The sequence below is a fragment of the Pteronotus mesoamericanus genome, unplaced genomic scaffold (assembly GCF_021234165.1).
Source record: "Pteronotus mesoamericanus isolate MK-2021 breed Mesoamerican mustached bat unplaced genomic scaffold, CSHL_Meso_final contig_73, whole genome shotgun sequence".
NCBI classification, from domain to species: domain Eukaryota; kingdom Metazoa; phylum Chordata; class Mammalia; order Chiroptera; family Mormoopidae; genus Pteronotus; species Pteronotus mesoamericanus.
Genome location: NW_026555245.1, coordinates 959,508 through 972,229, shown reverse-complemented (window position 1 = coordinate 972,229; position 12,722 = coordinate 959,508). Strand labels below are relative to the sequence as shown.

Genomic DNA, 12,722 nt, shown 5'->3' with positions numbered 1-12,722 from the left:
ATTTGGAGCAATGCTCATTTTGTTTGCTTAATTATCCTAGTCCAAAGGGGTGACTATGCAACACCTCTTAAGTCTGAGCTGCCAGCCAGACTGTAGCACAGTTGTGCCTCAGACAAGTGGGGAAACCTGGCTCCTGGTGGCCTGGAAGCAAGAGGGAGAGCTGGGCGAGCTTAGGGGGAAGCCTGAATCCTGGTTCGAGGTGAAAGGTTCATGGGATTTCCTGGAGCAGATACTTAGGGTGGTATGAAGTAGGTAAGTGGGTCCTAGGCTGACTCCTTAGTCACCTGTTCTACTACAGCCTTGACTGTCAATCAAGATTGTGTGTAGCTGATGAAAAGCCAAGGTTTAGCTTTTCAAACTTAGTCTCTCACAGGCCTAGGACCACGTTTGTAATTACTACCTTTGTCCTTTGGAAAAGAAATTACCTTGCCCTAGTATTATTGCTGATGGAGCCTGTAAGAGACTGCCTAGCCTGTAAGTCTGTTACAGAGCTGCAAGAAAAGCAAGTTAACTTCGGCAAACACTTCCAGTGTCTGGTCAGGAGCTTTCTCAGTCCTTTCAGCTGTATCAGTATCATTCACCTTTCTACTCCCTGGATGCCGATGGTGGGACCAAGGCCCAATTTAAGCCTTCACAGCCTGTTGTTAGGAAGACTGTGACCACGTGAGCTCTCTTCTTCAGCCCTGTGAAGTCCAAGAGTCCCTGGAATCATAATGAAGATGGCCTCTGCCCCGAGCTATCCTTTAGTCACACCACACGGAGACTGTGCATGCTCTCAGAACTTTATTAGGTGGACTTCGGGCAAAAGAGAAAACCCCTGAAACAGTTGTCCACCTGGTTCAGGACAACTGGAATAGAGGAGCCTTTGCATGGAGACGTGCTCTCATGGAGCATATCTTTGATTTTTTTAAAAGGGGAGCTGACTGGCTGAACATCTCTGAGCACAAATTCAGATTATTATTAAAATGGTCAGCCAGCGGAAGGCAAGTCTCTGGGGACAAGACCAGACCAGAAGCAGATGCCCCTGTTCTACATGAAGACAAACAGGTGCCACTTTGATGTTGGGCAGGGAGAATGTCTGCTATTCCCAGATCAAAATTTGGCAGGAGGGGAACATGACGGATGACAACAGGACCACTTTCTCAAAAAGAGGAATAAAGTAATTACACAGGGAAGAAAACTCAAAATAATGGCTTATGAGGGCACGAGATAAGTCGTGATTCTTCATTGGTACCTGACCCCATTACCCAACTGTCGTAATCCAGCCCTTCCAGATACCCCCCTAGGAACCTCCAGGCAGGGAGGCTATGTGGAAGGCTTCAGGGCAGAAGGGGGAGGGGCTTATTTTGCTACAGTGAAAAGGGGCTTGAGCGGGGAGTAGCAGCTGCTTCTCCTCCCACTTCCCCAAGATTTGTCACATTTACAAATACATACATAAATACATTACATACAATAGCGAGTCTGGGAGGCAGGCTCCCCACAGAGGCTCGGCTGACACAGTTACATGTCTCAGGAATTCTAGGAAAGGGTGCCGGGCTCCCAGAAATGGGCTCCATGTGTTCTCTCCTGCGCAGGGTAAGCCCCACCCCAGCCCACCCACTCTTCAGGGTTCAGTTTGTCCAGTACGGAGAGTTGCCGTAAGCAGGTTTGGAGGCTTGTGACTTGGGCTGTAGGGAGCTGGGCTGGCTGCGCTGACCCGAGCCACTCTGAGGAGGAGAGAAGGCTGTCAAGGCTGGAGCAGAACCCTGAACCCAGGGCAGGGTGGCTGCCTCCATCACTGGGCTCACCTGGGCATCCTGGGGAAGGTGGTGGTGTAACAGCTGTGAGTGAGGCTGCTGGTGGGCAGGTAGGATGTGCAAGAATGGTGGGGGTGCATAACCAGGAGCTGCTCCAGGGGCCAAGGGCCCAGTGGAACCCAAGGCTGAGGGCAGGCTGAATGGTGGAGGGGTCCCTGCATGAAATCCCTGTTTGTCAAAAGTCTGTAGAGCAAAGACACAATGGTGAGGACCAGCCTGGGCTGCACCTCCCACCAACCTGTACACCCACTAGTTCCTCACCTGAGTCTTGTTGTAGACAGAACCAGTCATATCAGGTAGGCCAGTGGCGCTTGAAGACACAGACACTCCTAGGAGGAAAAGCAGTTTCCACAGCAGTTGGTCCCAGTTCCAGCAACCCCACCTCCAGGGGCGCGCCGGGGTAGCCTTGCCTGAGAAGGAGTCAGGGAGGATGTAACTACTCTGGGCCTCAGTCCTGGAAAGGAGGGGCAGACGCTACCTTTGCCAGGCCCAGAACCTGCAGACTTGTTTTGTGCCTGCGATGATCCACCATAGCCACCCTTGGTGTAGTCTCCCGCTGCTGTCCCCTGGGTCAGGTCATCATAACCTAGCACAGCAAGGTATAAGAGGCACGTGTGAGCTAGGCAAGCCTGTCCTACCCATGTCTCCATGCTGGGAGCGCCCCTCACCTGTGCTGTAGCTGTGCTGGCCATAACCACCGGCCTGCTGGAAAGGGGTGGCAGGGGTACTGAGGTTCACACCATGCTGCTTGGCTGAGGCTGGAGGAACCTGGCGGGGCAAGCAGGAGAGGCATTAGAGGATCAGGAGAGGCATTAGAGGATCAGATCAGGCACCCCTGGTTTAGTGTAAGGCAGCACGTGGCACAATCTCAAGGGACCAGTGTTCAGGAGTGATTCAACACATGCTAGATCTAAAAATAGAAAAGCAACCTAACCCCCAGCCTAAAACATTCCTGAAGGCCAGGTGAGACTCTAAGTGGGGTCATGGCCCTCTCTCCCTGCTTCTGCTCCCCACAGCTGGAATTACAATCCCCACAGATACTCACAAACATAGTGGGCCCATACTGGAAGGCACTGGGCACGCCTGTGTAGTAGGGGAGGCCAGTGTAGCTGTAGCCAGGTGGCAGTGCAGGATTCAGAAAGGGCTGTTGGGGGGTGTGGTGGGCCTGGGATTGGCTCTGCTGTGCCTGAGCCAGTGTGGTAGGGGGCGCAGGGGATGCAGAGTCACCTCGGCCAAACTTTGTGACATCACCTAGGAGAACAACACATTCTAGTCATTGCCCTTATCCAACCAGGGGAAAAGCCAGGCTGCTTCCTGCAAATCAAAATAGGTCTGGCTGCCAGCTCACCACTGGGAAGCTAGCAGGCGTCTCTTAGCCATTCTGTTTCCAGATGCCTGGGATTAGCTACAGGCCAGTCATGCACACCCCCATTCCACCCCCGTCTCTTGAACTAAGACGAACCTGAATATGGGTTATTAGTGAGGCTCCCATCTCTGCTGGCAAGGGCTGTGGGCGTAGCAAAGGGAATTCCGTAGTAGTCCTAGGAGAGACCAGGGAGGCTGCATAAGCAGAACAGCCTTGCCCCACTTCCTGGAGAGCAGGCCCAGCAGACAGCATAGGCACTCCATGTGATGCCACACTCCCGGGAAATGCTAGACTGCAGGGACGCCACGTGCGCATTCATAAACGGTGCTCATTGGAGTTGTACAGCATGGCAACTATGTAGCACATAGCATGCAGACACCCTCACCAATTGTCAGCCTTCCACAGGCAGAGCCATGGGAGGCCCAATCTGACATATCCATTTTACGCTGCAGATGGATGCTGGTGAATGCCACCGGCAGAACCAACTCCACTGGCATTTCCTACGTGAGAGATTTCTAAAAAGCCGCTATGAAAGTTGACAGTAGAAACCAGAAAGGAGTCAGCAGAAGAGATGCCTAAAAGGTTTAACAGGTGAGGGCAGCAATGCCAGGTAGACACAAGTACAAGCAGGATTCCACATTAAGGTGCTGAGCTTGTAAGAATGGCACCTAATCCCTCCTTCAGCTTCAGCTTTCAGAAAACTTACAGCATCCTCAGCCCAGGACCTGAGGAGAAGGCAGTGCTAGGAAAACACAGAGCTAGCAGGAACACAACTTGGGACAGGCCTAGAGAGAGCCGGGGAGGGGTAGTTCTTTCATAGAAGAAAAGAAAACCCAAAGGTGGGAATAAAAAAGTGCCAGTGGCTAAGGTATGACCAAGGGGAAAATGAAAGCACTGCATCTCAAAAGGTAGACTCAGAGATGATTTCTTCTAAGGCACAAAACATAAAGGGAATACAAGGCAGATGACTCCTAGGGCTGGGATTCCAATGAGCCACTTCTTAGGGGTCTGACTAGGACCCACATGCAGGCGCACTCGGGGCCACCTTTTATATCCCATCCCTAATGCCCTGGGGCTCCTGGGCCAGATGACTGTGAGCAGGGAGACCAGGGCCACGTCCCAGCTTCCCCACGGAGCCCTAAGGCTCAGGCATCCCCAGAGACCCTAGAAATCTGCTATCATGCTTTCAACATACTTTCACTGGGGATGTGGGCAACAGCTGAGAGCCCAGCAGGCCCTTGGGCAGCAATTTGTAATGGGCTGCTGGTTTGCACATCAGGGAAAAGTGGCCCAGCTACCAGCCTCTTCCCCTAGGAATACTTCAGCAGACGGAGAGGGGTTCTCCTGTGAGACAAGAGCTTCAGCCACTGGGAACAGGAACGGAAGGTAATACCTGCAGCACCCTGAGCTCTCTGTGGCCAGGTTGGGAAGGGGGGCGGAGGGGAATGGAGAGCATCACCGACGGGGAGAGGTCTGAGGAAGGACACCTCACTGGGGAGAAAACAGCTTCCCTGGGAAATAGAGACCACATCCAGCAGAGGAGACACCAGTATCCAAACAGCTTTTTACTTCCCAACAATGTGACAGAGGCCCTGGGCTGCTAAAAATTATCAGGTGTCTGGGAAACCAGAGCACGAGAGGAGTGGCGATGCAGGAGCCTGCAGGCTATCAGAGCAGGGAGCATGCCTCTCTTCCACAGCCCTCCTCCACTGCAGTCCTGTTCACCTGGCCATCCCAGGGAAGGCCCAGTGCCTCATCCTTGAAGCAAGGGTCAGAGTAAAGAGGCAGCCCTGGCTTCAGAATGAGGCTGCAGCAAACAGGGAGATCCTGGAGCTAGCATTCTTGCAAACAGTGATGGCAGGCCAGACCCAGAAGAGCCCTTACAGTCTGTCAGCTCTAGCCACTCACTCAGCTGGGGACAGAAGAGCAGGTGCCATCACAAGCCTTCCCAATGCCCACTTCAGAAACCAAAGACACTGAATGTCACTCTAAAGAAGACTATAGAAACCCTAGGGGCAGGCAAACAATGCCAGTCTTGTGTCATATGGATCGTCTCCCTTTTTTTTTAGAGGGGAAGGAGGTGAGAGAAGAGAATGACCCACATTTAGTACAGGTGCTCCCTGTTGGGGCCTCAGGTCCCAGCAGTCTTCATGTTCTCCGGGGATGAGCACAGGACACCCATATGCCCAACCTATAGTTGCACCATGCACAGCAAACAGAAGGGAGCAGCCTCCTCAGCCTTAGGCTGAGTGTCCTAAGGGTTAGGCAAGGTGACAATCAAAGCAAAGGGAGGAAGGACCTGTAAAAGAGCTTCAATCCTCCCCACCCCCATTGCGATACCCCACTCACCACTGGCAGCCGTGACTGCAGCATCTGGAGCTCATCATAGCCATAGATCTGTGTGAGGACCAAAAAGGGTGTTAGGGACCACACATTACACCCCTGGGAAGCCCAGGCCAGTATGGGGGCCTACACAAGATAGGAGGATAGGATACTCAGGAAGGGGACCTGGATGAGCTGCTTTGAGAAGACACCCTGCCTTGATGGAGTCTACATGGAGAAGAAACACTAGGGGTCCAACTGACAGAGATGGAAGGGCTCAGGGAGGGGTTGCAGAGACTCATAGCCTCCTTCATCGGGTTCTGCCGGGTCCCAGCCCCTGAGGGCGGGGGCGGGGCTGGCCAGGAGCTCCACCTGGCACTCACCGGGTAGGCAGGAAGCAGCCCTCCAGGGCCCACGAGGTACTGGTTGTGCAGCAGGGGAGGCACCCCCTGGGGCAGGTTCGGGGGCGCTTTGCCTGATAAAAGTCAAAAAAAGTGAAGTGGCTACCATAAAGAGTAATATTCCTCAGCTACTATGGGGCTGGAGGTGTTGAGCTCACTGTCATAGTCCTGCCTCACTGAGCCCACAGCCAAGGAAAGGCAGCGGCTGAGAAATACAGAGGGCTGTGCTAGGAAGTGGAGAGACAGAAAGCACATGTCCTGCCTTCAGGCTGTGTCCACGCTGGGACAGAAATACCGCCCCACCCCACCACCCCTGAAGGTCACACCACACTGGACAAACCTGAACATAAAGAACAATACTCCTCAGAACAGAAGGAATGATGGGCACTGACAGGAGAGGGACAAGGCATGTCAAAGGTGGGTTTTAGAAGTTTCTACCAAACTGCAGTTAGCTTGGCCCACACAGACTGCCCAGGTGTGGCTGACAGGCTATCAGTTACATAAAATGACCAGAAGCCAATGATAGCTGCTCCCTGGCTCCCCTGAGACACCCCGTCTTTGCAGCTCCAGGGATGAGAGAGAACAGAAAAGACTAGGGAGCTAGGAAGCACAAAGACTGCCAGGAATCCTGCCCAGGGGAGCCCATCCAGAAAGACCAATTTCACCCATCCGCACCCACATCAGCGGTGGAAGACGTGGGCCTCAAGACGTCAGTGGAACAAAGAGGACAAGTGACCATGGCAGGGCCGTAGGGGGACTATGATCCTCTGAGGCGCATGGTATCCTCTGAGGCCCACCATACCCTGCCAACCTCGGCCTCCTCCCTGGGAAGCTAAGTGTGTGTCTTTGAGGGGCTGGAGGGTGGTGGGAAAGCTCTCTGGGGCACACACCTGAGGTCACCAAGGGCGTGGCTCTTGTACTGCTGGGGACACTCACGGTGGTCCCGCCCAGACAGAGACTATTCCCCGTGTTCATGCTGCTGAGCCCTGAGGACGTGGCACTCGAGGCGGAGGTGGCTGCTGTTGAGAAGGTGGCTGAGGACTGGAGGGAAGGAGTGCTCTCCACACTGGCATGCTGGCAAGATAAAAAGGCCGGGACACATGGATCTGGGGGAAAGCAGGAGAGGCTAGAGAACCTGGCCTGGCATTTGGGCCTGCAGTGTTGAGATTCTGACCTGAAAAGCTCTGTGCTCATTGCTCGTATGACCACACATGAGCCCCCATAGCCCCTCACACTGCAGCTAGGTTAGGCCATCAGAACACAACTTTTAAGTATCAAGACTATTAAAACTGAGCTTTATGACCAGAATCGTACTAAAAATGCTTACAGTTGCTCATGCTCTGGTATATGCCACAGGGCACTGAAACCCCAAATTAGCCTTAAATGAACACAGACCATCTGAGTATGAGGCGAGAACCCACCTCTCAGAAAGCAAGTAGTCTCAGGAGAGATGAAACAGAGGCCACAGGCAGCCCAGCCCAAGTCAGAGCCTTCTGGGGATGTCCTTCCATTAGGCTACTCTGATCTGGAAGTCACAGGTGGCTGAGAGAGGCCTTTGCTCCAGAACCTGGTGACACTTTGCAGGCCACCAGGGCCTACCTAGAAGGGCATGGCCTGCCCCAATGCCTACTCAATATGATCCACCTAGAAAGGAAGGGTGAAACCAGAAGAAAGCTCTGAAGAGCCCGAGTTCCAGGAATCCTGCCTCACTGCTCAGCTTCAGCTGGTAATAATGTGGAAGAGATACACCTGGCTGGGCAAAGCAAGGCCCAGAGAGGGAGGGAAAGGCTCCAAACCAGAATGTATGCAGAACAAAGAATCCCAGAAACTCCTGAAGGAGAAGCCAAAGAACTGGAAGCCTGAGGAAAACAGGACAACCACCTTCTGTGTTCTGCTTCTCATCGCACAGATGGCTCCGTAGGTCTCATCCCCACAGGCTGCCCACCCCGGTAGCCTAAGGGCCCTAACATCCAGAATTGGTTCTGTAAGGTAAAGATAAGTAAAATCATGGCCTCCTGGGACTCCCCAGGCCTCCTGCTCCTTTAGGCTAGATAGAGTCTGCCGGGCCAGCGTGCTCCATGCTCCTCTGCATGGGTCCAGGCTTACCACCAAGAGCAGCTTTCTATAGAACCAGTTCCTGGTTTGCTGAAAGAACTCAAGAGGTATCCAGCAAGCTCTCCTACATCGAGCTGACCCTCACAGGGCTTTCGTCTCTGCCCCTTACTTCCCAGACCTGTTAGGGAAACAAGCTGCTGCAGTAACAGGCCTCCATCTCATTTAAAGGACTCACTCAGTGCATCCAGTGGGGCTGTGCAGTGCACTCCTGAGGATGGGCCCAGAAAAGCAAAGCTGCACCGAACCTTCCACAAGGACATGAATGGCAGGAGAAAACAAGGTTTCCTTCATAACCCTCAAGTGGGGAAGACTATGAATAATAGATTATGAAAGAGGGACTAATATATCTGACTAAATAAAAATCAAAAATATTTATAAAATGACAAACATAGGGAAGATATCTGTACCTCCTATCACAAAGGGCTACTTACTAGTCTCCCGAATGTAGAGTGCCTAGAAACAGACACCAAGGACCTGACAAAAAAATGAACAATATAAATAGCTCACAAAAAGGAAAAATAATGGCTTTCATATATGTAAAAAAGATGGTCAACCTCATTCAATTAAAAATTAAACTGTCAGGTCACTTTCCTATTAACACAATGGAAAAATAAAAATATCCAATAACACCATTTCAGGAGGCAACAGAGAAGCAGGACATTTCATTCACTGCCAGTGGGGAGGTAAACAGGTTACAAATCACTACACAGAGCAATTTGGCAATTTGTATAAAATAACAAATTCCTAGCAATTCCACACTAGGATTTGCCCTCTAGATATTGCTGCATAATGAAACACCGTATGTAGGTTATCAAATGAATATTGTAGTATCAAGACTGAAAATGGTCCTGAAGTTCTATCAGTGGAAGACTAAGTGCTGTAAGGCAGGAGAGCTATGGAAAGGGAACATAAAGAACTCTAGTTTCCACATAGAAACATCTCAGAGATACACTTGTTAAGTGGAAAATGTTAAAGGGCACTATGTATGAAATATCCCATTTCTGTTATAGAAAAAGGGCAAAGAAAAATGACTTTTACAGGTTAAAAAGAACTGTAGAGGATCAAGCATATAGAAGAAAAAGGAGTAGAATAAAGGAGATGAGAGACAGAAACACTTTTCATTATATACCTTTTTACACTTTTCACTAATGACTCTCACAACTATGTTAGCAATGTGGCAATTTGGTCACATTAACAAAATGTTGGACACTCTGAATAAGGCAATTCTGGCCACAGCCATTTGGATGGTACAATCTGGAGTTTCTTGCCAAGACACCGAGTGCTGCTTCTGCTGGTCCACGCAAATGAGAGCGCTGCGCTCTAACGCACCAGGTGCCTGGGGAGCACAGGCAGCTCACGGCTCCCACTGACCCCACATGGCGCACAGGCAGGTGTGCAGAGGTATCCACCTTGTGCTCTGGTATGAAGATGCTGCTCTGTGTTTTATGCCAAAAAGTTATTTCTAACATTTCACCTGGAAAACTAGAGTCTGACAGCCTCAATGTTAACAAGATAGTATTGGAAGGACAGAAGTGACCCTTTCCATTACCTCATTCTGCAGCAAATGAGTGGATCTCTTTAGAGGAACAAATTTTCCCAATTTCCTGACTCTTCAATTCACCTGTACTCAAAGCTTCCTTCCCTGCTTGGGGACCCTTCCACTCCAAACTTGGAGAGAGACATTTTGTTCTTTTTTCAGGCACTTTTTCTCCCCCCAATCTTTATGCTCAAGTCTCTCCTAGCATTTAGTTAAGTATCTTCCCACTACCCTGCCTCCTCACTATTTCACAACCATTCATGCCTCAACCCACCACATTCTAGACAGACTCCTACAGCTGAAACCATCCTGTTCCAACTTCAAACATCGAGAAACCACACTTCAATAATCATCCTCTAGGGTTTACTCTATGGTACATCAGGAATTCAAGGGACATCCACTTGTCCCTTCCGTTCTTGCCCCTCCACTATAACCCTTCCTAACGCTTCTGCCGTTGAGTTGGGGGAAATGGCCTGAGATGGCCAGAGCTATTAGTGAACAGAATGCCTAATGCCACAACTGGGAAAATCGCCATGATCACCAACCAACTGGAATGCAGCTACACTGACTAGGGTCAGAGCCAGCGCTGTCAGTCTCAGAGAGCTATGTGTGTGCATATGGCAAAGGGTGGATATTCTCACATAAGCTCTCCCTTTTCCCTTCAAGCATTTTTTCTACACGGGTCTTCATAAAGTAACAGAGGGTTAGCCAGGAAAAATCACCTTGATTAAAGTTGACTTTTAGTGGAGCCCAAACTGAAGTGAGCAATGAGCCCACTTTCTTCTAAAAGCATGCAAATACATCAAAATAATGTTTCCTAAAAAGTAAATCACCTCTGCTAGGCAGAAAGGTCCCCTATAATGAACAGGAAGCTCGGTGAATTCTTGGAAGTAAATTCCCCACCTGAGAGCCCTGCCCATCACGTATCAGGCCTGGAGAAACAATTCTTCCACAGAGGCATGAACGTAGAAAGCAAAATGTCTTCCAAGGTGCTCCAAACACATACTTAGATTAAGACATCACAGCCAAACAGTCTGAGATTATCTTAGATATTTAAAATCCACCAACTAAAGCCCCACATGAAGGTGACTAAGCTCCAAGCTTGCTGAGCAGGGTGGTGGAGGGGGAGCCAAGAGGATACTTACTGTGTGTGACGTGCTTGAGGAGAGCGCTGCGTGCGCAGAGGAGAGGCTGCTCTGATGGCTGGAGAGTGAACTAGAAGACAAAACAGAGCGTCACGTATGTCCATCCAACCAAGTCACTCCGCAGGAATGGAGCCCCCGGTGCCTAGGTGAGCTACATAAAACCTTGCCTTGTCCCTTCAAGAGAAGGTCCAGCTTCCCATCTATCACCTGAAAACCCAGTCCAGGTGATATGGTGGTTAGAATGCTCTAAAGATCACCTGCCACAAGGATCTGAAACATCGTGTCCTGGGAAACTTCCAGGGCCAACTTTAGTCAGCTATAACCATCTGTTCTTTATACTGGAAAAAGAATAGGACTGCACTAAAAACACTGTCAGCCTTCGAGACCCCATTATATCTGTGTGTGGGAAGTTCCTATGTTCAACCCCACGTGCTAGAGCCTGAAATGCCACTAAATCCAGAATTCAGTTGAAATGCTTTTGCTCCTGGTTTAAAAGGAGAAAGGGGAACTCTGCTTAGAAGACACAAGGTGATGCCCTGGCTGGTGTGGCTCAGCTGGTTGAATATCATCCTGCAAAGTGAAAGGTCACTGGTTTCATTCCCAGTCAGGGCACATGCCTGGGTTGTGGGCCAGTCCCAGTTGGGGGCATGCGAGAGGCAACAGATTGATGCTTCTATCTCTCACACTGATGTCTCTCTCCCCTTCTCCCCATTTCCCTCTCTTTAAAAATAAATAAAATATTGGACGGGGGGAGATACACGGTGAGAACCAAATGAAATCCACTCTCCTACATCCTGTTGTAAAAACTTGATCTGTGAAGCCATGACAAGTGCAAGCCTAAGACCTGCTGAGAAATCCAATGGCATTCTCACTCTGCATCAGTGACAGGAGCCCAGAGCTGGGAGAAAAGGCTCAGCTAGTGGCAACCCTCCTGAGGGTCAAAAAAAGAGCAGCAGCAACCCCTTGGCTCCACCCCATATTCCCAGGGGGCCGAGTGCCCTGTGACAGCAGAGGCATTGCAAGCATGCAGTTTTCACCTCCAGGGCTTTGGGGACTCCACCCAGCCCAAACCAACTCTGCAGCATTGTTGCAAAAGGCCAGCATGTCATGCTAGAGGCAACAAGTGGGTTTAGTTCATGGAAAGAGCCTTCTATAAGGATTCCTTGACTTCACCCCAGTAGGCCTCTCATTCTGGGCCCATATTTTCCTCATACCTGCTAAGCTGAGAGAGGGGGCTGCTGGACAGGTCACCAGGCTGTGACAAGGAGGGCAAAGTGGCAGTGTGCTGAGGTGCGGAGGGTAGAAGCGTACTGCAGGAGGTGGTGCTGGGCAGGGGGCCCACAGATGGGAGGGCGGAGGGAGGGTCTGTTGTCTTTGGAGCTGGAACAGATGAAGCAGCTGAAAGAAAGAGATCTGTTTAATTCCAGATCCAGCCATGAGTATCTGAAATATGCTCAATGTCTATGACTTGTCAGGTTCAGCTGAGACATATACAAAGTCACATTCCTCACAGAAAATGCCCAAGAATGTCTCCAGACAGTCTTCTGTCAGATATGATTATCAGAAGGACACATGGTGGTAAAATGCACAGGACTCAGCAGAGTAGGAAATGACATGTTTATAATCATAAACTGTCCTATGATATGGACATATGTCTCCCAACTAAAGGAAGCTGGTCTACCCTAAAGCCACACCCAGAAAGAGGCTCTGAGCTTGATATACATAAGTATAGTCAGGAAAACTTTCCTTAAAAAGTACAGCAGGGGGCAGTGAAAAATCTGTCCACCCAAGGGCTAGCTAGGTCTTTGCTTCTATCAAATTCAGTGTCAAATCAAGATGACCTTGTGAAAGTCCTAAGCCAAGTTAGGGCAGGTGGGTGGGGAATGATAGCCCAGGGTACATACATTGTGGAGTTACACATGCCTAAAATCTGCAGAAAGAACACACAGCTGCTGTCCAACCCGTACTTTCGAAGGCACAGGGAGCACTTCCTTCACTTGCGCTTGAAGGTAATAACCTCAGAGTACATTTGGCTTTTAG

The 12,722-nt window shown here is 50.4% G+C and overlaps 1 protein-coding gene across 1 annotated transcript in view; it reads right to left on the bottom strand.

The window, feature by feature from the left end:
* Nucleotides 1-575: 575 nt before the first annotated feature.
* The window catches only part of UBAP2 (ubiquitin associated protein 2), a 129,236-nt gene continuing 117,089 nt past the window's right edge, over nt 576-12,722 (bottom strand). The window contains exons 17-28 of the mRNA XM_054582913.1: nt 11,897-12,080; nt 10,683-10,752; nt 6,776-6,959; nt 5,868-5,959; nt 5,512-5,559; nt 3,259-3,337; nt 2,842-3,047; nt 2,465-2,564; nt 2,275-2,382; nt 2,058-2,125; nt 1,788-1,979; nt 576-1,706 (exon numbers count right to left, since the gene is read on the bottom strand). Of these exons, the coding sequence (XP_054438888.1) occupies nt 1,611-1,706; nt 1,788-1,979; nt 2,058-2,125; nt 2,275-2,382; nt 2,465-2,564; nt 2,842-3,047; nt 3,259-3,337; nt 5,512-5,559; nt 5,868-5,959; nt 6,776-6,959; nt 10,683-10,752; nt 11,897-12,080 (1,427 nt within the window). The 3' untranslated portion in view covers nt 576-1,610. The remainder of the gene's footprint in view (nt 1,707-1,787; nt 1,980-2,057; nt 2,126-2,274; nt 2,383-2,464; nt 2,565-2,841; nt 3,048-3,258; nt 3,338-5,511; nt 5,560-5,867; nt 5,960-6,775; nt 6,960-10,682; nt 10,753-11,896; nt 12,081-12,722) is intronic.